Source organism: Castanea sativa, chromosome 4, assembly GCF_040712315.1.
Source record: "Castanea sativa cultivar Marrone di Chiusa Pesio chromosome 4, ASM4071231v1".
NCBI lineage: Eukaryota > Viridiplantae > Streptophyta > Magnoliopsida > Fagales > Fagaceae > Castanea > Castanea sativa.
Genome location: NC_134016.1, coordinates 3,961,967 through 3,989,813, shown reverse-complemented (window position 1 = coordinate 3,989,813; position 27,847 = coordinate 3,961,967). Strand labels below are relative to the sequence as shown.

General features: G+C 34.6%; 3 protein-coding genes across 5 annotated transcripts; all 3 read right to left on the bottom strand.

Annotated features, from left to right (window-relative positions):
* Positions 1-283: 283 nt before the first annotated feature.
* LOC142631483 (cysteine synthase, mitochondrial) lies at positions 284-23,299 on the bottom strand. 2 transcript variants are annotated; one of them, XM_075805654.1, is made up of 10 exons: positions 23,128-23,299; positions 7,538-7,647; positions 6,721-6,778; positions 5,451-5,714; positions 4,463-4,600; positions 4,245-4,296; positions 4,062-4,141; positions 3,223-3,282; positions 2,217-2,297; positions 284-574 (listed from the first exon to the last, which is right to left on the bottom strand). In XM_075805654.1, exons 2-10 carry the CDS (start codon positions 7,627-7,629, stop codon positions 482-484), a joined length of 918 nt encoding a protein of 305 aa, XP_075661769.1. In that variant the 5' UTR covers positions 7,630-7,647; positions 23,128-23,299; the 3' UTR covers positions 284-481. The 2 variants fall into 2 exon arrangements, with proteins under 2 accessions (XP_075661769.1, XP_075661768.1); XM_075805653.1 differs by lacking the exon at positions 23,128-23,299 and adding an exon at positions 12,104-12,534.
* Positions 18,706-21,784, bottom strand: LOC142631482 (polyphenol oxidase, chloroplastic-like). Of its 2 annotated transcripts, none has more exons than XM_075805651.1 (2): positions 20,238-21,784; positions 18,706-19,592 (listed from the first exon to the last, which is right to left on the bottom strand). In XM_075805651.1, the coding sequence occupies exons 1-2, from the start codon at positions 21,310-21,312 to the stop codon at positions 18,856-18,858; spliced, it is 1,812 nt and encodes a 603-aa protein (XP_075661766.1). In that variant the 5' UTR covers positions 21,313-21,784; the 3' UTR covers positions 18,706-18,855. The 2 variants fall into 2 exon arrangements, with proteins under 2 accessions (XP_075661766.1, XP_075661767.1); XM_075805652.1 differs by having other exon boundaries at positions 18,706-19,589.
* A 1,586-nt stretch (positions 23,300-24,885) lies between the features above and the next one.
* On the bottom strand, positions 24,886-25,497 carry LOC142632323 (uncharacterized). Its single transcript, XM_075806761.1, has one exon. It carries the CDS (start codon positions 25,495-25,497, stop codon positions 24,886-24,888), a length of 612 nt encoding a protein of 203 aa, XP_075662876.1.
* Between the last annotated feature and the right edge of the window lie 2,350 nt (positions 25,498-27,847).

Below are 27,847 nucleotides of genomic sequence, written 5' to 3'. Positions count from 1 at the left end.
ATATAGGCAAAAAGAGCTTGCAAACTCATGGAAGATGAGCTTGTGGATGGAAAGAGATGGTTATTCAACCCACCCTTTAAGTTCTCTCCTGTGGTTTTTTTTTCTTTAGCCACGTTGATAAATTCTCATCTTGGAAGTTTCCGATAATTAGAATTTTAATTTCATGGTCGATCCTAGAGCTAGCAGGATCCAAAACTTGCATAATTTCACACCGTGTAGGAGCTATGAAAATTTTCCTATGTGAAGGACTTCTAAATGGTGAAACTTTAAAGGCTGCAAAATGTACATGAAACCACCTGGGACAATTTCGATTCTTAGGATTCATCTTTCAAAGAGAAGCATACCATTCACAAGCCTTAGACCCAGATCGAACATACAGTACATAATGGATGATTTGGAATACAAATGTGCAGATACATTAGAAACAATTTGCGTCAACAATACTACGTTTTCATTAAATAGTAACTCAAACAAAGGGATTTCATGGCTCAGGTTGCATTTTCTCGCATTCTTCCCTGATCGACTGGAAAAGAATTGTGGAGAGATATCGTTCTCCAAAGCTGGGAAACACCACCTACAAGCATTTTAAATTCTCAAATGAGTTGATATGTGAGGGAATAAGGACAAAGATTATTTGGAATGAGCAATTAAATAATTAACAGCATATTCAACAACATATGGAGCTTTAAGTGCCATGCGCCAAAAAGAGAATTCATGGTCCATCATTTATAAATACTTAAATAGTTAGTGCAGATTTAAGTTTGACTGTTCCAGTTGCTGATGACACAGTTCAAAAAGTGCTGACAATGTGAACCACAGCTGGTAGAACCAACTAAGAGACCTTAATTAAGTGGTCCAGACTCTTAAAGTGCTTCAACCTCATTGGAAACCAAGTTAATAAGAAATATATCATGTGTTAGATGGCCAGACTGCAGAACATCAGTCAACCAATCAATAAAAAATATAAGCCTACCAATTAGCAGCCCTGTGAGTAATTTGTTGGTTTGACAAATGCCACAACAAGGTCAAACCCAGAGACCTGAATGGTTCACATGTGACTGCTCTATTTTTTGGCTCAACATTACCAAAAGCAAAACATTTAAATACATTGTTGAACAAAAAGAACCAAAAGAAAAAGGAGGCAACTAGAACTAAAGTAATCCACCAACTGTGCAAAACCCAGGATATCAAAATTTGACTGGGTGGCTTTCAGTAGAAGAGTATAGGTTTATAAGAAAGGTCCTTGTGCCAACTTTGCATGTCCACACTTTGCTATACTCTCAATGCAGCTTGAACATCTTTTCTTTTTGGTCAACTTAAGGATATTCTATCACTTAACAGCCAGAAAAGAAGTCTGGAATTGAAATGCAAAAATCCATAGTACTAGTCATCATTTTACTTCTTGTTACCTCTGGTGTACCATCTAATTTGAATAAAATTAAGTTATATTGTCTGACTGGATAAAATTGGAAATAGTAATTTCCAATGACTGGGATTTGAACCCAGGGTCACTAGAGTAGACGACTTGTCTGACCGGATAAAATGAAATCTATCAATGACAGCCACTTCATATTTCTAGAAAATAATATAAATAATGGAAGATGAACATAGAAGTTACTGCAAAATCCTAGATACATACTAATATACAAGCTCTAAAAAGGTTAAAGAAAAGAGACTACGAATATAATTCTCAAAGCATAATTCTAGTTATCTGATATGTGAAAACAACTGCAGCAGTTTAAGATGTGCTGGTGTGAAAAGTATCTCCCAAAACCAAAGCCTAAGCAAAGCCAATATAGAATCAGCCACCAGCTAATTCAAAGTCCAGCCTATCCAATAGTCCACCAGATCATTTCCTAGTTGTTTGGTTGGGTGGGTATTGTTTGTTTGTTAGGCAAGGTACAATATTAATTAATTATCCAGGACAACCTTTACTTCCTAAAAATATTTTATTGATTCCTTTAAGCCTTGTTACACAATATCTGCCAATTTACTGATTCTATCTAATCATTTTAATTTTTATTGTACATGAGGCCCAAGGATAGGCATGGGCCTGATGTTCACTAATATAACTATTGAAGTTGGTTTTTATTCTCAGAATGATGTTCTAATTTTCCACAGTGGGCAACTGTCTGCTTTTTAGTGCTGCAGCTAGCTCAAGATGGATTTATTTCTCACTAGTTTCATTGTTAATTAAAACAAAAAAAGGGACATACCGCAATGAGCTTCCCTGCATTCTCAGGTCTCTTTCCAACCTTCAATGCAGCAGCAGCAGCAGCTCCAGAGGAGATACCCACCTGGTTAGAAAAGATACCATTTAAGAAAAGAGCAACAATTTAGCAAATACATACATGCATACGTACCTTAACAGGCACACATGTATGTGTGCTTTATATTTGTGTATATACGAGAGAGAGAGAGAGAGAGAGGGCTTCCTTCCTTCTTCTTTTAATTATTTATTTGGTAAACAATTCCTTACCCTACAACTGGATCAAACCCGAAACTTCTTGAATGGAGGGATTTTTTTGGGTCGGGGGTGGGTTGGGGCTAAATGTAAATGAAAGTACCATATATATATATATATATATATATATATATATATATATATATATATATATATATATATATATTAAACAGAAATCCCTAAAACATAAAGAGGTTATGCCATTGTCAACTCAGAAGAAGAAAAAGCATATTTGACAACCTGCCACTACTTCTGATAACTTTGAGTGGGAATATGCTAATATATGCATAAAAAATCCAACTGCACGGTACTGAAAAAATGGGCAGAACAATCTATTGCCACCTCAGTTGATTTACAAGTTTGTTGGTTCCTTTCAATTAACTAAATATTATAATGAACTAGATGTAGATCTTACTAGTGAGACATTCATGACTGTAATGTAACAGCTCTTTTGGTATACATATAATGGTAAGTTACACAGGCACAAGGGGGAGCAGGTGCCAATTGCCCTCTAGGTATCTTTACATGAGTAAAAGGATTCATCAGATAGATTATTAAACCTGATAAGAAAGAGTCTACCTTTAATCATTTATTCTGTTTTCATCTCTCTTTCTCTAGTTAACAAAAACTTATTTCCAGCAATTCTAGTGCATTCATGTGAACACAGAGGGGCATGCACATACAACAAGGCATACTGTTTGAATTTGGCTTCATCTTCAATTTTGAAATGGTCGAAAAAAGAAATAAAAATCACTAACCAGCAGCCCTTCCTGGAGTGCTAATTGCTTTGCAGTTTCAACAGCTTCATCACTGGATATCTGCCAAATCACAGCATATGAACCAAGTAAAATACACCAGAAAAGAGTTTTTTTACATGAAAAATACTAGTGCCTGCATGACTAGACATACTGCATGTGCTCACTAATAGCAGATACATGATTTACTAGTGGACAACTAAACTAAAAAGTCAGGAAAGAAAGGCATTGAAGCCGGTGGTCTAAGCATTTTTCTTTTGTTTTTAAAGATTATTGTGACAAGAAGAATTTACTAAATAAAACCAATGCTTGTGTGAAGGCCAAGACAACCTATGTTCATGTGTAGGCAAAGCCCTATGTGTCATGTTATTGGATGAGTATGTACTGCAAAAATAAGGCTAGTGAAAGACCCTCATTAAGAGTCTCCAGTCTTCATTTGCACAAGCAAAAAGCTCATATCTGAGCTAGTTTAAGCTGCATTACATAGCAGCAACAAAGATAATGACCAAGTGATAACTTTGATCCATAACTAAAGAGTTAGTATATTCTGAAAGTTAGCATCTGCACATAGCATAATTCCAAGTAATAAACTTGATTATGCTGAGTAACCAATGACATTAACAAGAATCCATTGCATAATGATACAAAGATGCAGGAATAGCAAAATTCCATGTTAAGATGATCAAAGCTTGTATTTCCCAAATCAACAAAAGTCCCATTACTTGGTATTGAGATGGTCAGTTATCCACAACATAAGGAGATTCCACAACCTCCCTAAGTAGGGAAAGATAAGAAATAATCCAATTGAAGAGAATACGGCAAATAATAGAATTAACACTTACCTCTATGATTTCATCAACAACTTCTTGATCCAAATTCCTGGGTACAAAACCAGCTCCAATTCCTTGAATCTTATGAGGACCTGCATATAAATGATAGCAGCAAGATTAGAAAAAATTTAATAACTAAGTAATTGGAGATTAGATTTAACTGATAATGGGACAAAAGCTTATTTGTTCTCTCACCAGGTTTTCCACCAGAAAGTATGTTGCTTTCTGTAGGTTCTATACCGATTACCTGATACATCATGGAGTCAAATGAGAATGCTCAAAAATAAATAAATAAACAGATTAATAAGGCAAAAGAAGATAGCCCTTTCTTTGAAAACATTTTTCCCACCATTCAGGGCAATCACATACACAAAATCGAAGACAAATATCCTATATGGTTTGGCAAAATTTACCTTTATTTTAGGATTTTGCTGTTTAAGGAACCGACCAACACCAGAAATAGTTCCACCAGTTCCAATGCCTGCTATAAATATATCCACCTTGCCTCTTGTATCTTCCCAAATTTCTGGACCAGTTGTTTCATAGTGTATCTGCACATTAAGACATTAATTTCCAAATTTTTATATCTCATTGTATCAAAGCCAACAAGCTATAACTACATAGAAGATCTCTAGGCCACAACATTAACCTAGTAGTGTTATCCGACCTACATGACTAGAGATATCTCCTAGGAACAACTAAGAACACTTTTTTAGAAAAGTCTTGAATTTGCGTACTCAATCTCTAAAATAACATCAGTTTCATATATGTGGCTAGCTAGAAGTTGATCAAAACATCATTGACATCATCATCAGCAACAACACTAATATTTATTTTATTAATAATCAAATAATCATCACAACCAATACATTTCGAAAGACATATTGTCCAAGACAAAAAGAACATGATATTTGACTTGGTTGTCATCTAGAAAGGACCCTAGACCGGTATACTCATTTCCGGTTTTTTATACAATCCTATTTAGAGATCCAAAAATAAGGTTCACAACATTTTGGCAAGTCAATCCCATCAGTCCAACACATGAAGAACACTTAGATGGCTCCTCACAGCTATTCTGTAATATAAATAAAAAAATCAGCATATTATTCTGAATCGATGGGATTGCCCTGATTTTGTGAAATGTTTCAGTTAATAACCAGTTGACCACACTTTGCACTGCATGTTCTTTAATTGGAAAAGAAAATATAAAGCAACGATAATCCTAGCAAAGTGTGGGTACATCAGGCAGCCTCCCTCCCAGACACAAGTTTTCCCTTCAGTTGGTATTCACCGTCCATGACACAAGGTAGCAGTAAAAAGCAATGACAGAGTAGAGGTATACACTAATTCCTAAGAGAACTATGAAGTGCAGCAAGTCATGAGGATACTGTGACCACAAACCTTAGGATTAGCAGCATTGTCAAATTGTTGAAGCATGTAGGCATTGGGTGTGCTTTTCAAAATCTCTTCAGCCTTTTGAACTGCTCCCTTCATGCCCTTTGCTGAATCAGTCAATACAAGCTCAGCCCCAAATGCTTTTAAAAGAACCCTTCTTTCCAAACTCATTGATGCTGGCATTGTCAAGATGAGTCTATATCCTTTTGAAGCAGCAATAAACGCAAGACCAATGCCTGTGTTTCCACTTGTAGGTTCCACCAGAATACTCTAAAAAATACACAAAAGAGAATAGCCATCTCAGAAGGACTTTGGAAGCTATGCAAGAACAACTAGATGAAGTTCAAATTCAAAAATCTCTCCATCAGAATGGAAGCTGAAAAAATAATGTGAATAGTTATTTGTGGGGAGTCATCTCATGCAAATTCTAACAAAAATACCAAACAATAGTGTTTGTTCAAATTTAAATATAAAATACAACTAACACATTTGGAATTGATTTACTTTGTTCCGGCACAAAAGTGATGTTATGATCCTAGTGTCCCACATGAATTAAGTGTAAGCTTAGCCATGTGTTTATAAGCTCTTGGGCACCCTCCCCTTGCAAGTTGGTTTTCAAAGGTGAGTTCTACCGATGGGTTTCTAATAGGTGACAAATAAGCAACTCAATGGTTCACTAACTCAATCCACTATAGTCTATAGTAGGCTTTTAGTTTTCACAATAGTCAAACCCCTAAAAATTCTTTGTCACCACAATTGCAAGTAGTGTTTGCTATTGGCATTTCCAGGATAATATCAAACTTGGCACTGTAAAGCAAAAACTATTTAATGCAAACCTGAATGATATATCCAATTACTGGCTTGAAGTATGTGTGAAGCAGGGCCTTTGTCATCTATGACAAAAGTCATGCATCAAGGCCCACTTCCAGCTACAGAAAGACCCAACCCTAAATTGATCCTCAAACTAAAAGTCAAGGTCTGATGGTAAATCATAGCTCTAGCTTTAGGCTTATAGAAACAATGTTAATATAGCATCAAAAGTATTTCGGTATTTATGCTTAGAAAAATTTGCATACAGCATCAGTCATCATTCCCTGTCAAGTTAATTTTTGTTGAGGCAGCCAATCAAAGGAAGGCTACCTTGTTTTCTAAGAAGCTAAATTTCCATCCCCAAAGTGTTCATATCAAGAAAAACCATAAGACAATTCTTCCATTAAAGTAAGTTCACATTACAATTCCAACAATATGCATAAGAGTAGTACCTACTTCTCCTTACCTTTCCAGGCGTTATAAGTCCTTTTTGTTCTGCATCAGTTACCATACTGTAACCTATTCTGCAGCCAAATACCAGAATCATTAGTGAGAATATTAAAAATCAATTTCCAAGTCTAATTCCAAAGATTTTTAAGGCCATAAATTAGGCTATTAGCTTTTCATATGGATGAGATTATGTGATCCTCATAGTAGGTACAAGACATACTGGTCCTTAAGGATTAAGATCCTCTATAGAGTTCCTAAGTTAATACCATCATGGAGTTTTTAAAATTCTATCCATAAATTGTGAAATAAATGAATCGGATTTGTCACATCATCAATGATATAAAATAGATACCAAAATTGTAATAGTCAATGCTTGTTTAAATGCTAATGATATGGCAAAATCAAATCCACTCATTTTGCATTGGATGGATACAATTGTAAGAACTCAATAGTGGAGTTAGCCTAAGAATTCTATCTAGTCTTTAATCACTTTAAATGAACATATTTGCTGCCTGAATTGTGAACTTGTTAGAAACTTAGAACAGAGAGCTAGATTACTGGCTTAAGAAATGACCTTTAAAAAATAAAAAATAAAAATAAAAACAGATAATATTAACAATTTGACTTATGGGACATCCTGGAATTTTTTTAAAAAAAATTAACTATCCACATAGAAAAATATAAAGGAACCTTGTAAGAACATTCATAAGACCACATAATTCTCAAAGTCGGTCATGCAAATTATCACTCCTACCTTAATTCTTGAAAACCTTGAATACTAACTACAAGATGCTCATAAAAGTTTAATACCTAAAGTAGCATTTTTTACTTACCTGTCCTTGACACTACAACATGGCTCCATGATCTCAAGCTTGGCAGCAATATTTGCTACAGACCCCTTTACAATATTATTCAGGTAAACCATTGGGGTTTTCCCAATAAGCTGTGTCACAAAGTAACCAATGGAAAAAATAAGTAAGAGCAGTTTGATGATTTTATGGATTAGTAGTCTTTTATGTATGCAATAAAAGAAGACATAGCTTTATGGATGTAGCCATGGAACAAGGGTTAAAGTTCTTGTCCTTAGAGAAATTTCCAGTTTTGACAGCTTAAGAGCTTTCCATGTGTGAGGCCATCATGCTGTATCTGATCGAAGCAAATCTATATACTTTCGAAGGTTATATAATGAGAGTCTCAGGGTTAAAATAGTTTTAAATTGAGTCATTAGTTTATAAGTTACAGGTAGTTTATGTGAGGGAAAAATTGAATTTCATAAAAGTCCCGTGCATAATTTTTTTCTTAGGGTTAGTTTTTAAATAATGCTTGATCTAGATTATTCTAGAGCTTCTTAAAGGTATTAGGAGTCTTTTATTCAGACTTTCATTAATGGAAAATGAGGCTAAAGTGCCTAGAGTATTCTTATCTCTCTTTCTCTTTGGTGCACAGTTACTGTTCACGTCCTGGTTCATACAGTCCATGAACAGCAACAAATTACTCTCCTTTTGTTCCTCTTTACAACCCCAAATCACGCTTGTCTCCTTACCTATCAAAACCATAAAATCCCACATATTTTCTCTAGTAATATCCACCAAAAAAACATATCAAATCAGCCATAAATCCCAAAGCACAACTGTTGTCCATATTTTCCAGCAATCTTTTTATTTTTATTTTTATTAGTAATAAATTTACAAATAAAATAGATTACTTCATGCTCAGGATGATGAGCACTCTGTAACTAAAACAAATTACAGAAGGTTATGCACAAAATAGAAGTGATTCTGTGAAATCTTTAAGAGTGTTGCAATTTGTAAGGCCCCAAGCACAAGACCAATAAAAAAGAGTTCTAATCAACAATGCTTCCAACTGAATATTTGATTTGTCAAAATCTTTAATAGTCTGATTATTTCTCTCCTTTCACAAGATCCACATCAAACATAATGGTACCACATTCCAAATCTCTGAAGAGTGTCTCCCAAACTAATTCTTCCACCCAAACAAAAGATCTGCCACCCTCCTTGTTGGTACCCAATGGATCCCAAATGTTCTAAAAAGCAAACACCACAAACCATAGGCTACATCACAATGAATGGACAAATGATCTACTGTCTCTCCACTACACTGGCACATGCAACACCATCCAACCAAGGTAAATCCTCGGCCTTGCTTGATGAGATTATCACAATTAAGGATCCTTCCCTACGCCACTGTCCAAACAAAAAACAAGACCATCCTAGGATACTTAAAATATCAAACACTCTTTCAGGTGAAAGAGTTAGTCGGTGTATTGTGGATAACATCATAATAAGAGTGAACAGTAAAGACACCACCCTCTTTCCATTTCAACATTATCTTGTCACAACTCACGACCATCTCTCCAAAGAATATTAAAGAAAAGAAGATCTAGAAAAAACCTACTGACTCCAACTCCCAATCATGAACATCTCCATGAAATTCCATGTTCCAGATCCAGCCTTCCCCACCTACTGGGCTATCCATGACTGAATGGACTGAGGCATTATGATCAATTGAGCAAGGCAGTAAGTCGGGACACAATTCTTTAAGAGACTGACTTCAACACCAGACATCTTTCAAAAACCTCAATTGAGTGTCATCCCCGACCTCAAAATACACATACTGCTGCAAAGTGCCCCAACTCACCCTAGACCCCGCCATAGGCTACACCCATGAGGTACCCTAATGGAACCCAAAGTCCAACCACCCCATTGCTCCCCAAATTTCGTAACAATCACCTGTCTCCATAAAAGTGTAACCTCAGTCCCAAATCACTGTAATCACTTTTACAATCAGGCCTGATTAAAGTTTCCCAACCTTCAAATCCTCAAGCATTTGAAGTAATAGGAGAACACACAGTCCCCATGCCACCAAAGGGAACTTAAACCCCACATCTGAGGCGCCCCACAAAAAATTTCTTTGTAACCTCTCCAACCTATTTGCCACACTAGTAGGAATAGTAAATAATGAAAGGTAATAACTTAGTAAACTTGAAAGTGTACTTTTTAACAGCCTACAGTCCATTTTTGTCAAAACAGGATTCCACAGCAATGTCACCTTATGAAAGCACCTAAAGGCATCCCAAGATAAGTAAATGGTAATTCCCAATTTTACAACCATGAATATCAACCAACTCTACCATATTACCCACATTGCCTACACATTGCTTACCAGGGACCACCTCACTCTTATCCAAATTAACTTTCAGACTTGTAACAACCTCAAAGCATGTAGCTTAACTGCACTTCTTGTTGTTTCCAACAAAGATGTTTGGGTTCAAATCTCCCCCTCCCCCAATTATCAAAAGATATCCAATGCTATTTCTAATAACCAGAAATAGAGAGGCAATGATGGCAGATTATGTGGATTTATCGAGACATATAATGTTCAGTGGAATCCATCTTTTTTTTTTTTTTTGGTTGGTATAAGAATAGAGTCCATAGAATCCTTCTTGGATGATTTATATGCTACAAAGGTTAGAAGGGGAGAAGAGGATGGAATTATCTGGATGCCTTTCTTTTTTTTTTTGATAAGTTTATCTGGATGCCTTTCAAAGTCAAGGCTTTAGAGTAAACAGTTATTATATATAAAGCTTTGAGCAAGTGGTAATGCAAACTTTCCTTGGGAAGCTCTTTGACAAGTCAAAGCTTTCCCTCATGTAGCTTTCTTATTTTTTTTGAGAGATAACAAAAAATTTTATTAATAAAAAAATAGCCAACCCGAGTACATTGGGGATGTATTGTGGGGGCAAAAATCAAGAACTAAAATTACAATGATCAAGCAAAACAAGAAGGAAAAAACAAGAAAAATGCTACAAAGCTATACTCCAATCAAGGAGAGTATGTAAGAAAAAGAACTTAATCTCTAGCAATGACCGTTCGCATCCCTCAAAGCATCTAGCATTCCTTTCGCTCCCTCACGTAGCTTTCTTTTTCCCAGGCAGCAGAAAAGGGTGAAATTTTAACAATGGACAACCTAAGGAAACATGATATAATTATTACATACTGGTGTTGAAGGTGTAGATTTAATGGAGAATCTGTGGATTATATTTTTATTCATTGTGAGTTAGCTAAAGGCTTATTGTTGTTTGTTTGGAGCATATTTGAAGACAACTCAGCGATGCCTAGGACAATGCTTGATCTATTGGCCTGTTGGAAAGATAGCTTTGGGAAAATTAAAAAATAAAAAACTCAAGGTAGTGTTGTGGAGAGCTGTTCCTTTGTGTTTGATGTGGCGCATTTGGAGAGAGAAAACGCACGCACATTTGAAGGGTCATGAGCTAGCAGTGTTTCATCTAAAGCTCTTGTTCCTGTGGTCTTTACATGCACTCTAGCTGACTGCTAATTCATTCACTTCTTCAAATCTGTTAGAATTCATTGACTTCTTTTATTTTAGATGTTAATTTTGTATTCTTTTATTTTATCTTTCCTTTTGGGTGTTCCCATGTATACTTCTCATGTACTAGGGTTGCGCCCATTTTTGTTCGTTAATTGAATTAAAATTATCTATCAAACAAATTCCCAAAAAAAAGTAATGGTTTTACCAGATCAAGAATTACGTATAGTTCTCAGAATTTTATTGACTCTCATTTTTCTTTCATTTCCCTTCTATTATTATTAATATTTTTTTTTTAACTATATGTATATAGAACTACATTCACATTCACACGATATTTTCAAGGACTAAATAAAAAGGAAAAAATGATTGACCCACTTCACTATTTTATCCTAGAAAATGCCAATTTTCTTCACCTTAAAAATATAATTAATTTACATAACAACTCACTCCTCTTATTGGCCCAGCATAATCAATTAACTCAAACTGGTTTCAAGAGCTATTATTTTCATCCTATTTTACATTTAAATTGACCTCAAAACCTTGCTACCATAGTGACAGTAAGAGTTGACCATCAATAATCACAAAAAGTACAAAGAAGATTCAAAGATAAAATTTTCCCCCAAATTGCCTCTTCTGAATCACGAATGTGTAACATTAGCCGATTCCCATCCATATTCTTAACAAATCAGAATAACTCATTTCATGGTTTCCATTAATTATCATGTAAAAAATCACTTTATTGCCAGACCTTAATGACATTTTCATCAACATTGAAAATTCCAAATAATAAGAACAACCAATTCCAATTCCAATGAACCATTTCATCCAAAAACAATACAACTTTAATATGAATTTTCAACAATGTAAAAGAACCGAATTCGTAATTCCGAAACACAATGCCAAGAACAACATTATTATCTCACTCTCATATGAATAACATACTTATCAGAATCAGCCAAATCCAAGAAACCAAACCAACCCATTTCCTAATTCTCAAATTTATCCTTGAAAAAACAACAAAAGACTACAAATTGGGTTTATATTCTGACCTGAGAAACATCCTCAGCAATGTTGAGACCCTCAATATCAGTGGGGGCTTTCACAGACACAGCCTTGCACACAATAGAACAACCTGAAGAAGAAGAAGAAGAAGTAGAAGAGAGCTTGTTGCTGTTGCTGTTGATGCTTATGCTGACGCTTCCAGAATTCTTGGTGTTCCTGAACAACCTCAAAGAGTTTGTTGTGGTGGGGCCCACCCAGGTGGTTTTTTGTCTCAAAGTACGAAGAGAAGGGTCAGTAACAAAGAGTTCAGATTTGGAGTTGATCAGATAAGCAGACGAGGCAGCAGCCATTGTTCTTTTACTGCTTTGCTTTGTCTTTCTTTTGGTGTTTGTGCTGTTGACCTCTGCCCTGCCTCTGCTTCTGCTTGCTTTATATGAAAAAAAGTGAGCCACTCTTTTCTATTTTCTTTACCGTAAAAGGTGAGCCACTCTTTTAATGTGAATGCTCTTATAGGATCCATTCAATCTTGGAATGTTATTGAGTTGTTGCGGGTGTGGCAAAGGAGTAGATTCCTCGGTAATTTATCAAAAAAAAAAAACGACCAGATTTATCGGTACAAAAGTTTGATCTCACTAACTATTTTTATTTTTTAATATTCCCTCCATCACAATGTACCACATTTTCTTTTTCTTTTTCTTATCTATAATATAATCTAGAGTTTTTTTTTTTTTTTACATTTATCATAATTGTTTTTGGCATTTATTTGTATATAACCAAAGTTTATCTTTTTTTTTTTAAAAAGAATAACATTTTATAATTGATAGAATATAAAGACGTAAAAACAAAAAAGAATTGACACATACTTTTGAGCATGTAAGGGCATGTTTGGTTTCTAAATTAAAACTCACATTTTTACATTTTAAATAATATTACACACTTTTTACTTACACGTATTTCAAAAAATTACAAAAATTTTATCTCAAATAACAAAAATCTCATCTCAAACTATTTTACCAAACACCCCCTAAATGAGCATGAAATGTAATTTTGTACTGCCTGTTAAAAGAATTAAGTTTATTATGACACTTTTTGTATAAAAAAAAAATTGTAAATGATTAATGTTAAAAACACAATATTTTTCATGATTGTTGATATTATATATTAGGTTTAAATGATATCATTTTCACTTAAAAATATTACTGACACTATTTTCATTATGTATCCATCACAATATATCACAACAATTTTTTTATATAAAAAAAAAATCACTGTAGGTCCCCTGAATAATTATATAAAAAATTATTTCTCTATTCTTATTGCTTTCAGCATAATGTAAATCACCAAGTGACAAACATGGGGTTACACTGGATAAGCACTGGGAGACCACTTCTAATGGGGTTACACTTACAAACTCCTTAAGGTTTTATTAATTTGATCTCTAAAGTCAATGTTGGTATAGTTTTTTTTTTTTTTTAATTTTTATATAAGGTAGAAATTCTACTTTAGCCTAATCTAAGTGTATATGTATGTGAAACTCTCTCCTAGAGACTTGAACCCCGGTCCTTACACACAAGCACTTATACTTGTGAAGTGACCATCGCACTAAGCTCTCACCCCACAAGCACTTATACTTGTGAAGTGACCATTGCATCAAAAATGTACAGTTTTTTTTTTTTTTTGAAGTCTTATGAAAGGTAAAAGAAATTAAATCTCATTAATACTAACAAAAACTTCCTTGTTAAAAAAATGATTTACAGTTAAATTGTTAGACAACTAGCTCATAATTCATAAACATGCATGTGCAAGAACATATTTCAAAATGAAGAAAGGTATGTCTACAATATTTTTGCAATACTTTCACAATAAATCATAAGTAGTAGGTTGTTATTGGTGGACAAAAAAATAATTTTAGTAATGGATTTAAATTAAAATCAGTAAAAACTTACTACCTATGATTTGTTGTAAAAATATTGTAGATATAACAATTTTCTTTAAAAATATACCTAGCATAATCTTTATATATATATATATATATATATATATATATATATATATATAATATCTAAAAACTGAAAATTAGCATTTATTTTTGCTAAGCTTTAGTTGAGCCACATAGCATTTCGATTTATTTTTGGTCTAATTTTGGTCCATTCGCTCACATTTGGTCTATTCGGTCCACTACAGTCCACTTGGTCCATACGCTCCATTGCAATCCATTTCGGTTCACTTCATATTTCGGTCCATTTAGATCTACTTAGTCAATTTGCTCCATTACGATCTAGTTTGGTCTATTTCAGTCCATTTTGATCTGATCGGTCCACTTCGGTTAACACCTTTCATACTATTACCCATGGACATAGGTGAATATACACACACACACTTTAGAGAAATGTTTTGGTAAAATCTCTGATGGTTAAATAAAAGATCTGAGATTTAATTTCTGCATACACCAAAAACTAATTGGTACTTGATTTGATGATAAAAAACTATTATTACGAGCGGACGTTATAGGTTGAAACTTTCTTTAAAAAAGCTTAGAGAAATATTTTATAATACTCTCCTCGATTGGGCTCCGTAATTAAACAACCTGTATTGGAAAAGAATCCTCTACAAAATCAAAAGCTACCAGGGGCTAGCTAAGCTCTTTATCTCCAAGAATTGATTAGTGTTACCCGAACTTATTTGTGCATAAGTGGAGGATGTTTGGTACTTGAGCAAGCAACTGCATCAAGTGTCTAAATTTACTAGCAAGAGAAAAGTTTGTATAATTAGCTTGGTTTAGCTCTTTTGGCAACCAAGTCCTCTACAAAAATTGGTCGTGCTTGTACTGGTTAACTTCTTTTCTGCTCTTCTTCAGAAAAAGAAAAAGAAAAAGAAAAAGTAAGAACAAGAAGCACCTAATGTACCCACTAGTTAAGCAGGAACAACAACAAGCACATCATTTTCGTATATGCACTAGGTCCAAAAAAACTGATTAATCACCTGCTCACACACACAGAAAAACACAATCGTGTAAATAAAAGTCTAGTTAATTAGCAAACATGCGTTGAAACTAAAATCATTTAGATTTGATCGTACTCTCCAGTCAAAGTTAACACACTTAACAAAGCAAAATAACATGTTGAAATTTGAGTGATGTGTATTATCAAATCTGAATGACATTTTGAGGTTTTAAGCGTCGGCTAGACTATAATATAATGAGAAACTCATTTTAATGAAATTAACCCCAAAATTTATAACAGAGTATTGTTACACTTCAATGAGTAGGTTATAACCTATATCCATTTATTCAAGGTAGTAGATAGGCTGCATATAATGGGGAAGGGGAGATGAGATTTCAATCACAGACATGAGCCGTCATAGAGTATACTATTACCACTAGAATCCTAGATTATGAGCTATGCTTAAGATACAATAGTTTTTAAAGCAAATTTCATATCTACTGAGTTGATAAGTTATTATTGATTCTCATATGTACCTACTATTAACACTATTTTATTATCTACCATTAACTACTTGCTACATTGAGCCGTTGTTAAATTTGTTGTGAATTTAATTGCGCCTATAGACTTGTTGTAAACTATTACCTAATCTCGTATATTTTTTTTTTCCTTACGCCATATGATATTATTTTAAGAAGAATTCACAAGTTCACAATGACATGAAAAAAAAATCATATTCTTGTCCTCGCATAGTGTTGAAACTTCAATTCCCAGACGTCTTATACTCAACTCTAGGCCCAATGTTTCGTACTCTAATCCATTAAGTGCTCCAAAGTCCAAAGTCCAAATTACTTAATTCAGAAAACAAAATGTACGGGTAGCATTTATGTAAATGATAAAGGGCTATTGGTTGCATGACACTGGACTAGGATTAAACGCCGATGTTGGGGATTAAAAAGGATTGGCGAATGTACAAAGTTTGGGCCTAATAAGAATAGCAGATTGATGGGAATAGGCCCTCGAAAGGATCAAAACTATGATTAAATTAAACTCGAGAAATAGAGGTTCAATGAATCTTCCATTCCCAATTACTCAAAATCAAGAGCAGATAAAGTTGCCAAGAGCTCGTAACTTAATTGGTTAATATTTTTTAATGGGTTCATATTTAAATTTCGTCTCATCTTTTATAACCATTAGATTATCATAAAAAAAGAAAGAAAGGACAAAGTCAAGCCATTGTGTTGAGCTACTGTACATGTACAGCCCATGAAAGATATTGTGTTTTTGCTTCTTTTTATTTTCTTTATTTCCTTTTTATTTTCTATTTTGTTCCTTACACTCATAAATTCTTTCCTAACGAAGTCGATGCTTGAAGCTTTCAATTTAGTGAACCTTGAACTATGTAAACTTAAGATCTATGTACTACTTATTTATCCTTTTATATTATTTGTATTGAAAGGAAGAAAAAAAATTATCAAGTTTCTTATTTATTTTTTAATAATTTTTTTTGGCTTGTGAAAAAAATATGGGTGATATTAGGTTGACTTGACCCTCAAAAGACTGGGTAATTAAGGACCTGTTTGGTTGTGTTGTTTAAACAAGACAATACGTATTTTCACAACATTTTTTTACCCACATGTATTTTCACAAAACTTAAAAAATATAACCAGAACAATATTACCAAACGGGCCTTAAGAATCATTGTTTTTGCAACCAATTTATGATGACCTATTTTTAATCTGAACTTGGTCGGGTCAAACCCAACCCAATCAAACTGACCTGTTTACCAAGTTACACCATTAGCATGCCCTAGCTATGACTTTGAGGTATTTGTTGTCAAGGATAAGTCTCACCAACTACTGGCCTCTCTAAGTCATATTGTTTAAATTTGATTGAAAATTTTAAAATACGTAGAACACTTAAGAATTTATACCTAAATTTTATCCTTTAGTAAAGGGGTTAATTATATAGTATATAAGAAAGAACAAACGAATTATTAAATTATTTATAACAAAAAAATTCAAAGAAATTAATAAATTTGAATAAGTTTTGCCGTCAACGACTTAAAAAAAATTATATAGAAAAGAGTAAATTAATTCCTACCATTGTTTTCGCTTTTGACTTTATTATTGGCTTACGCATCTCGCCTTTGAAATTATTCAGTGCTTATGACATATTACACCATTTTTGTTCACACAAAAGTGTACCCAATTTCATACGAGTCATTTTCAAAAGAAAAGTATACTACTACACCTAGGTGTACCCAAATATAAAATTATCTATATCTTGCTTTATCTTTCCACTTTATGATTGTTGATGGTGGTGCACTTTGGTGGTAGACTGGTAGGTACCGTAGGTGAACCTCCCATAATTTCTCCCTTGCATTTTTGGTAAAAATATCCAAGTGAAATTGTTCAATGAACCTCTCATTTTCTCAACACATTATCCAGATTGAAATCCTGTACAATAATTAGGGCTAATTACAAAAATCACTTTTAATCTCAAACTTTAAATAAAATTTTTTTAACCCTCAAATTTTTACTCACTTTATTTTTTTCACCTCTCACTCACACACTATGATTAATTGCCCAGTGCAATAGCTTTTTTTCAATCCCTCCTTATCCTTTCTCTGCCTATCGTTTTATAACCACAAAAAACCCTACGCATAGGGCTGTAAACGAGCTAAACTTTGTCGAGTAGTGCATGTTCAAGCTTGACTCATCAAGAAAAATAAAAAACTCAAGCTTGGCTTAAGCTTGTGACAAGCCTAAAAATAGTGTTTAAGCTTGAACTTGTGGAAAATCCAAAAAGTTTGAGCTTGGCTTGGTTTGACTTGATTAATTAGTCATGCCAAACTCAAGCTTAATATTAAGCTCAAACTCAAGCTCAAGTCAAGTTTTTGAGCTTAAGATCTAAAAAAATTACATTATTAAATGATTAAATCTCTAAAATTAAGATAAAAGAAAAAGAAAATAGTATACTTATTTTATCATACATATAGTCTTACTTATGATTAGCTATTATTCAAATTAATAATTTATATAATTAAATTCATTCATTCATCATTCATGTTATACAACTTCAGCAATTGTTCAAAATACAATTTTTACATTCACGTTAGATGATGAAGGACTAAAAAAATACTTGTTTGTAACTATTATGAATGAGAAAATACTAACATGTTTCATAATTTTACTTTAGATAATTGATAGGGAAGGATCATATGTGACCTACGTAATTATTTATTTATTTTTAAATGTAACTATGGTCTAAAGTGGTTCTTGATCAGTTTAAAGGGAATGAAAAAATTCAGGTAATATGGGTAGTGGTCTCATGTTGGCCATGTCATTATTAAGATATGTGTAATGAGTATATTTAGCTAACACATATAAACTTATAAATGAGTCTATGCTTAAATTGTTGTGTATCAAGCTAGCAGCTCACGAGCTTATTCGTGAACAAATTGTTTTACTTGGGCTTGACTTGTTTATCAAATGAGCCTAAAACTAAGGCTCAAACTTGGCTTATTTATAAACAAACAAACATAAACAAACTTTTTATCGAACTGAGCTCTAATTGTTCATAACCGGCTTGATTCATTTAGAGCCCTCCCTATGCAACTATTCAAGGAAAGTGTGATTTTCTTCTTCATTACACCAGCGGGACTATAATTTTATACATTAAAAAAAATAGTAAAATATACAAAGTGCAAAACAAAAAGTTATTAATTATTATTAATTATATTTTTTTGGCAAAGTGCAAAACAGAAAGTTGTTATGCCCTATTGCTCGATAAAATTAGCAAAAAGCAAAGAAAGAAAGAAGAAGAAGAACACAAAAATCGTTGAAAATTCAATTTCAAGAAACAAACTCAATCTTGATTCCACCAATTGTGGCTAGCCCTTTGCCAAACCTTGGCACCAAGGTCACCACCACACTATCATCATCTTCAGCGTCCAAATCCTCCAACAACTCAGTGATCCCAAGATTCAAGACAGTGTTCATTTTCTTCGTATGGTTATGCCTATGAGGCACATTCACAAAGCTCCCAGCAAACTCGGTCTTGTCTGGTCTGCTAGGCGAGTCATCCTCGTCATTAATATACACATCAAACTTCACAGCCGAATCTCTCTCAAACTGAATCCCTTCAACCACTAACACTTCCTCCTCTTCTTCCTTCTCATCCTTGCTTCTCTTTTTCTTAGGCCTAGACACCACAGTGCTTATCACCTTGTCCAAAACAACTGGGAACTTAACACTTGAGGATGATGTTTCAGCAGCTTGTGCTACACCTACACCTCCTCCTAGTTGAAACAACTTGGCTACTTTCTTGGTTTTTGATTTACGTGGTGTTGGTTTAGACTTTAGCCATGGAATTTCCACATCTTGATAAACATAGTTCAGGTTCGTAGGCTCAAGGCAATCCTTAACCTTAACACGAACTGCCTGTGCATTTTCATCGTAGAACAAAAAGGTAGTGTTTAGCCAATCTTTGTCTTTTGGATCAGATCGTTTCTTCCCTCCTAATGTTTTCCATATAGTCCACATTCTATCCACATTGGAGTGGTGAGAGAAAAATATTGGATCTCTACCTGCTAAGAATAACATTCAAATGACTAAATTCTTCTTGACAGCCGACAATATATAAATGTGATTTTTTGTAATTTAAATAATATAATAATTCAATTTTTTATTTTTTATTAATAATACATCATTTTGTAAAACTTATATAGAAAAAATTGATCTAATTCTAGTATATGTACGTTTAAAAAAAAAATTAGACGACAAACATGATTGATGGAAGGCTAGGGTCCGTTTGGATAGAACTTATTACTGAAAATTAAAAACTGAAAACTGAAAACACTGTAGCAAAATAATTTTTAAATGTATGAATAGTGATGTGAGACCCATTTTTAATGAAAAATTAGCTAAAAGTAAAGTTTATGGGTCCCATAAACAATGCACAGATGCACAGTTCACGGGAGAATTAGTCAACAACTGCGACAAAGCTGAAAACGCGTTGGAGCCTCAAACATGGACGTGGATGTGTATCCAAACACATCCTAAGAGTCTGTTTAGAATCTGTTAATTTTGCTGAAATTGAAAACTTTTTGCAAAATTAAGCATGCCAAACTCACCCTATATTAAGAATAATTATCAAAATAATCAAATTCACTGTATCCTAAAGGATTAAAATTACGAGAGAATCAGTAATTTATCACTAATTAATTTATCTCTACCTGCTGAGTAGAAGTTGCCCATGTCTTCAAGATTAGGCTGAGTAGTGTCACCGCACCATAAGTGTACAGGACCATGTGGAATGTTCTCAATCGATCCAGCACCCGGGTCAGGATCACTTCCAGCACGGTAAGCATTGCCAAAGAATAGCTTAGGATTCTTACCATTTGACACCATTTGGCGATACATGACGGTGAGGTTGCTAGACAATTGGTCTTGACTTCTTGTTGATTCATCAGTGCCACTATAATCAAGGTCGAGCAAGGTCGGTGGCTGATGCTTTGCATTGCGGTAAGTATCATAAAGTGGTGATTTGGGGTCAGCAAACATGGCTGGCATTTTCATGCCAGAAGGTGAATCCCAGTTCCAAAATGGCAAAGCAAAAGTTGGGTCATCAATCAACTTTCCCAAGATTTTTTCATAGAAGTATAAGTAGTAACGATGGAAGGGATAAAAGAGCCAAGAGTTGTGAACTTGGACTTCAAGGTCAGGGAAACCAACTTGGTCATATGCACCATCACAATAAGCACAATGAACATTAGCTTGTTGTGTGAAATTTCTTGGGTCATTAGCTGGTAAAGCTTTCATGAGCTTAATGGCTTGGGAGTATTTGGCTATGTATTCCTTGTCAGCTAAATGAGCTGCGGGTCTAACACGCAGGGGTGAGTTTTGTGGAGGTCGCTTAAAATCAATGATTTTGGTGGATGATGGTGGGCAACAATTGACTGGTTTTGCTCCAGCTGGTAAATCAGCTTTGCTACACTTTGTTAGAGCTGGGGCAGACACAGGAGCTGCCATGGCAAAAGGGTCATCATTGTAAAGATTTGTAGCACCATAGAGGCCTCCTAGGCCAATGAGTACATCTCTCCTATCAAACATTTCTAGGGGAGATTGTTGTTGTTGTCCCTTTTGATCATCGTTTTGGGCTTTGCATGAGACTACGCTAGGAGCAAGGTGATGGATGCGTTTTGGAAGTTTAGAAAGATGGGTTTTTTTGGGAAAGAATGGAGATAGAGAGGAGGGGGGAATGTGGGTCCTGGTGGTGATAGTATGGGATGGTTGTGAGAGAGAAGCCATGTTTGTGTTTATGAGAGAACTGTGCAAGACTAGACTCTCAATATATAGGTTCACATATACAGACTACAGAGACGTGTCAAATTTCATAACATTTTTCGTAATAAATTATAATTAGTATATAGTAAAATTTGATCCGACAAAATGACAAAAATTACAAAGTGTCGGCTTAATAAGATGCAAAAAAATTGTCAAATTTTTTTTTTTTTGAGAATAAAAAATTGTCAAATTAGTTGTGTCTATTGCACCATTATTATTCATCCATAATGAAAATAATAACCACCAGTCCACCATGTGGAAAATAATTGAGGAACTTTCAAAGAGGATTAGATTTTTCGTTCAGTAGAATCCTAGCTACTACATCGATCGAGTGCATTAATTATCACCATCCACGTAAGGTTGAAAATTAAAGTCGGTAGGCGGCAATGAAGAGAGAGAGTGAGAGAAAGAGATTGATATGATGCAAGAAGAGGAGATAGAGATAGTAATATGCCATACATGTAACAGTGAGAATAAATGAGATAAGGCCAAGAAGTCTTAGTGAAATCTAAGTGGCCTATTACAGTGCGACAAATGGCCAAAAAAACCAAAAGCATATAATGTACGAACTTTATACATATAAACACATAGAGACTCATACACACATATGACACATCTTCTCAAAAAAATAAATTAAGACCCATGCACACAACGGCACGTGACGTACCTGGATTGAAATATTTTGTTCTAACAAGAAGCCAGTTTGGTTTTCATAAAAGATTAAAGACCACGTTATACACTCCTTTTTTTTTTTTTTTTCCATAATCTAGATTACGATATACTTTGTCCCCAGACTTCCAAAATTCCATCATATTTTCTCATGTTATAAGTGGAATTGTCAAATTGTCATTCTTGACTTTTCAGTTCTTATGCAAAATATCAGTTTATTAGAAGAGAATAATCTATATGCAGCGTAGACTAATGATAACGTTATGAAAGAAGTATTTGTTCTAAATATCAATAAAATTACACGTACATCATTTAAAAAAAAAAAAAATTGAACTAAATGATGCATAAAAACCAAAATTTCTCATCAAATTATTCCTTTATGTAGATTTAAGAGCTTAAAGTAATGAAAGAAACATTAGTACATTACCCTCTATTCGGGTGGTATAAGATTAGAGTCCATAGAATCCTTCTTGGATGATTTATATGCTACAAAGTTTAGAAGAGGATGGAATTATCTGGATGCCCTTCAAAAGTCAAGGCTTTAAAGTAAAGAGTTATTATAAAGCTTTGAGCAACAGGGGCAATGCGAACTTTCCTGGGGAAGCTCTTTGGCAAGTCAAAGCTTTCCCTCATCTAGCTTTCTTTTTCCCAGACAGCAGAAAAGGGTGAAATTTTAACAATGGACAACCTAAGGAAACAGGATGTAATTATTACATACCGGTGTTGAAGGTGTAGATTTAATGGAGAATCTGTGGATCATATTTTTCTTCATTGTGAGTTAGCTAAAGGCTTATTGTTGTTTGTTTGGAGCTTATGGTTTCCATTAATTATCATGTAAAAAAACACTTTATTGCCAGACCTTAATGACATTTTCATCAATATTGAAAATTCCAAATAATAAGAACAACCAATTCCAATTCCAATGAACCATTTCATCCAAAAAAAATCCCAAGAACAACATAATTATTCACTCTCATATGATTATCATATTTATCAGCATTAGCCAAATCCAATCAAAATTATCAAGAAACCAAAATGACCCAATTCCTGATTCTCAAATTTATCCTTAATAAAACAACAAAAGACAACAGATTGGATTTATAATCTGACCTGAGAAACATCCTCAGCAATGTTGAGACCCTCAATCTCAGTGGGGGCTTTCACAGACACAGCCTTGCACACAATAGAACAACCTGAAGAAGAAGAAGAAGAGAGCTTGATGCTGTTGCTGCTGATGCTGATGCTTCCAGAATTCTTGGTGTTCCTAAACAACCTCAAAGAGTTTGTTGTGGTGGGGCCCACCCAGGTGGTTTTTTTTCTCAAAGAACGAGGAGAAGGGTCAGTAACAAAGAGTTCAGACTTGGAGTTGATCAGATAAGCAGACTAAGCAGCAGCCATTGTTCTTTTACTGCTTCGCTTTGTCTTTATTTTGGTGTTTGTGTTGTTGACCTCTGCCCTGCCTCTGCTTCTGCTTGCTTTGAGCCACCCTTTTTTATTTTCTTTACCGGAAAAAGTGAGCCACTCTTTTAAAAATCCAGACTTTAATGTGAATGCTCTTATAGGATATATTCAATCTTGGAATGTTATTGAGTTGTTGTGGGTGGGGCAAAGGAGTAGCTTCCTCGGTAATTTATCAAAAAAATGGCCAGATTCATGGTACAAAAGCTTTTTTTTTTTTGAGAAACATCGGTACAAAAGCCTGATCTTGCTATTTTAATTTTTTTTTATTAGTATTATGACCATTTGATGCATGGCTTAATAAAAAATGGTAAAACTATTTTAAAAATTAGGGCAAGTTTTAAATTTCTAAAAGTTCTAAGCCCCCATTTGGATAGAAATGAAAAATTAAAATTATTTTATTATTTAATTTATTTTTGTTACTATTTATGGCCCCATTGCATTTTTTTGGTACTATTTATGGACTCTATTGTACTATTTCAACTAACTTTTACCTTTATTTACAGTACTTTCAGCAAAAAATTTTCAGTTTTAGCAAAATAAGCGGTATCTAAACAGACCCTTAATATTAAAAGTGTATTTTGAGATTAAATTTTAAAAAAACGTGGTGTAAAACTCATGTTTTACCCCACTAATCCCAACATACCACATCATCTTATCACATATTTAAGAATAAACACAATCACACTCAATCAATTCTAATACCCATATATAAATCCAACCAAATTGGGAATTTATTGAGATGTTATTAAGTGTGGTAAGATGTATTGAATTTTAAGTAAAATGTTAATGTGATAATCACTTATTGGATGGTGTAAAACATAAGTTTTACATCCCATCTTTATAGAATTTAATCTTTTGTAATTTATACACACACACACATATATGGCCTTAGAAATCTTTCCATTATACTTGCTAACATGTATAGTAGTAAAAGTGCTAACCATATATAAATTTCTTGCATATATAACTAAAAAAAATTCCATAAATTACAAAAATATAAGTATTAGAGTTTCAAGACTGCAATGTAAATGTAAAATTTTGCATAAATTATTTTAATGTTGCCATAAGTGAGGAAATAATCAGCATAATCAATTAAGAACACCAAATCAAAGATGAATTGCATTATCTAAATTTTTTTTATAAAAAAATCATAGAATTTATGCTATAATTGAACTACATTAGTATCTAGACCTTCTAGGGTTCCACACTCAAAATAATTTCAATAATAGATAAATAAAGGTACATAAAGAGAAAATGAATATTATATTGAGATGTAAATGTAAAAGTTTAAATATGTAATACATACTTGCAAGAAGAATAGAGGTTGTAGGCAGAAGAATATAAGAATAAAGAAAAAGAAAAGTATTGTAGGTTTTTTTTTGAAGAGGGAAACAACCTCATATCTTATTAAATGGAAATAACATCAAGATACAAAGCTTGCATGACAAGTGGATGAGATTTCTCCATCCAGATAACATCATGTATCGAATTTTTGGCATGCCTAGCTAAAAGGTGGGCTACAGTATTGGCACTCCTTTTAGCAAATTGGACTTGTGACCATCTAAAGCCATGCAACAGACAAAGCACATCTTGAATAATATGGCCTACTCGTGACGTCAAACTTCTCTTTAGCTCCAAAGCAGACATGACCGACTGGTTGTCACCTTCCATAACCATTTCCATAAAACCACACTCCAGCGCAAACTCCACTGCACGCCGACATGCGAGAATTTCTGCTTCCTCACTGCAAGACACCGAAGGTCCTTTGCCTGAAAATGCAGCCATAACTTCTCTACGGTCATTCCGTATTATGGCACCGATCCCAGAGGCTTCTTCATCCTTGAAAACCACTGCGTAGAAGTTAAGTTTGAAACGAGTCAGGGGTGGTCTCCAACTGATCTGATTCAAGCTTAAGGAACTTGTGGCTAGACAGGATTGGGTGCTCCTAAATTCCTCCATATAATCTTCCGCCCTTCTGTTCAGAACACCAGGTGCCTGCAGTTGCTTTCCATGGATCATTGCATTTCTTTAGTTCCATATTAACCAAGCCTGCACTAGAAACAATTCTAACTCATTAGAGGTGAGTTTAGCAGTCAGCTCATCCCATAATTGTATCATGTCATCCTGACCCACGTGGCACTTTTGCAATTTGGCCGAGCAACCAACCCAAACATCCTGCGCCACTACACAATTCCATAGTGCATGGATTTCGGTTTCTGGTTCTGTCTTGCAGACTTCACATCAGTTGTCTTCGATAATCCGCTTCTTTGATAGATTTACCCATGTTGGCAGAATATTCCGACAAGCTCGCCAACCAAAAACTTTAATCTTGTTTGGCACCTTTAGTTTCCATAGAGTCTTCCATACCCCTCCTCCCACAACAACCTTAGAGCTTTCGGTCCAATCCAACCCCTTGCATACCTTTCGCGCCTCACGATACCCCGACCTCATAGAGTACTCACCTGATTTTTCACCAAGCCAAACCACTATATCAGAAATAAACCTGTAACTCAACGGTACACGCAATATGGCTTTGGCATCGTCACGATGAAAATTCTACCAAATAAAATCTCGATCCCACCCCCTTGACTCTTGGTCTATCAGCTCAGAAACCATCATCTCTTCTTCAATGTTTGGTGTCGGATGGAGTACTCTATTTGTAGGATGGTTGGGGATCCAAGCATCCTTAAGGACCCGTATGTGACCTCCAATACCTACCTTCCAGCATAATCCACTTTGCAGAATAGGTTTGGCTGCCATGATGCTTTTCCACGTGTAGGAGCTATTAGGTGAATTAGTGGCCTCCAAAAAATGGCAACTTAGAAAATACCAAACTTTCAAGCATTGGAAAAGTAGTGACTCCTGGTCTTGCATCAACCTCTAGCCTTGCTATGCAAGCATTGCTAAATTAAACTGATGTAAGTCCTTAAATCCCATCCCTCCTTCAGGTTTTGGTCTAGAGAGTTTGTCCCAACTAAGCCAATGGATCTTCCTCTCATTTCCTACCTGCCCCCACCAAAACCATGCACACATGGACTGAAGTTCCTCATATAACTTCACAGGCAACTAAAAGACACTCATTGTGTACGTTGGGATCAATTGTGCCACTGCTTTGATTAGAATCTCCTTTCCTGCTCGTGATAGAATTTTCCCTTTCCACCCTTGTAACTTTTTCCACACTTTGTCTTTGAGGAAAGAAAAGGTATGGTATTTACTCCGCCCCACCAAAGTTGGTAACCCCAAATAGGATTCAAACCTCTCTACCTCACTTACTCCAAGCATTGCTTTGATCAACTCCCTTTTTCGGGGCAACGTATTGCTACTGAATTAGACTGAAAATTTCTCTATATTTATGCATTGGCCTGAGGCTTTCGCATATAGTTTCAAAATCTCCAAGGCTTCTTGTGTTTCCTTTTCAGATGCTTGGCAGAATAATAGTGAGTCATCTGCAAACAAGAGGTGTGAAATTTTCGGAGCTCTCCTACAAATAAAGACACCATGGATATGTCCCTCCAGTTTTGCTTTCTACAAAAGAGATGTGAAACCTTCTGAACATAAAAGAAATAGGTAAAGTGACAAAGGATCTCCCTGCCGGAGTCATCTAGTAGGAGTAATCATACCATATGGTTTGCCATTAATCAGAATAGAAAAAAAAAAAGTTGAGGAAACACAACTCATCACTTTGTCAACCCAACCTCTTGGGAAACCCAACTTAAGCATGATCTGCCTTAAAAAGCTCCATTCCATCTTGTCATAGGCTTTGCTGACATCCAACTTCAAAGCTAGTGACCCTGTTTTACCTTTTTTCTGACCATGCATCATATGTAAGGCTTCATAGGCCACCAGCACATTATCCGTGATCAATCTCCCTAGAACAAAGGCACTCTGTGTTGGGGCAATAATATGAGGTAAAATCTGTTTAAACCTGTTTGCCAAAACCTTTGCAATAATTTTGTAGATTACATTACAGAGGCTAATAGGCCTATAATTAGACATCTTCACAAGGTTTTATTTATTTATTTTTGGGATGAATACAATATGGGTATGATTTGCTGACATCCAACTTCAAAGCTAGTGACCATGTTTTACCTTTTTTCTGACCATGCATCATATGTAAGGTTTCATAGGCCACCAGCACATTATCCGTGATCAATCTCCCTAGAACAAAGGCACTCTGTGTTGGGGCAATAATATGAGGTAAAATCTGTTTCAACCTGTTTGCCAAAACCTTTGCAATAATTTTGTAGATTACATTACAGAGGCTAATAGGTCTATAATCAGACATCTTCACAAGGTTTTTTATTTTTGAGATGAATACAATATGAGTATGATTTAATGCAAACAACATATGACCATTATTAAGTAACTC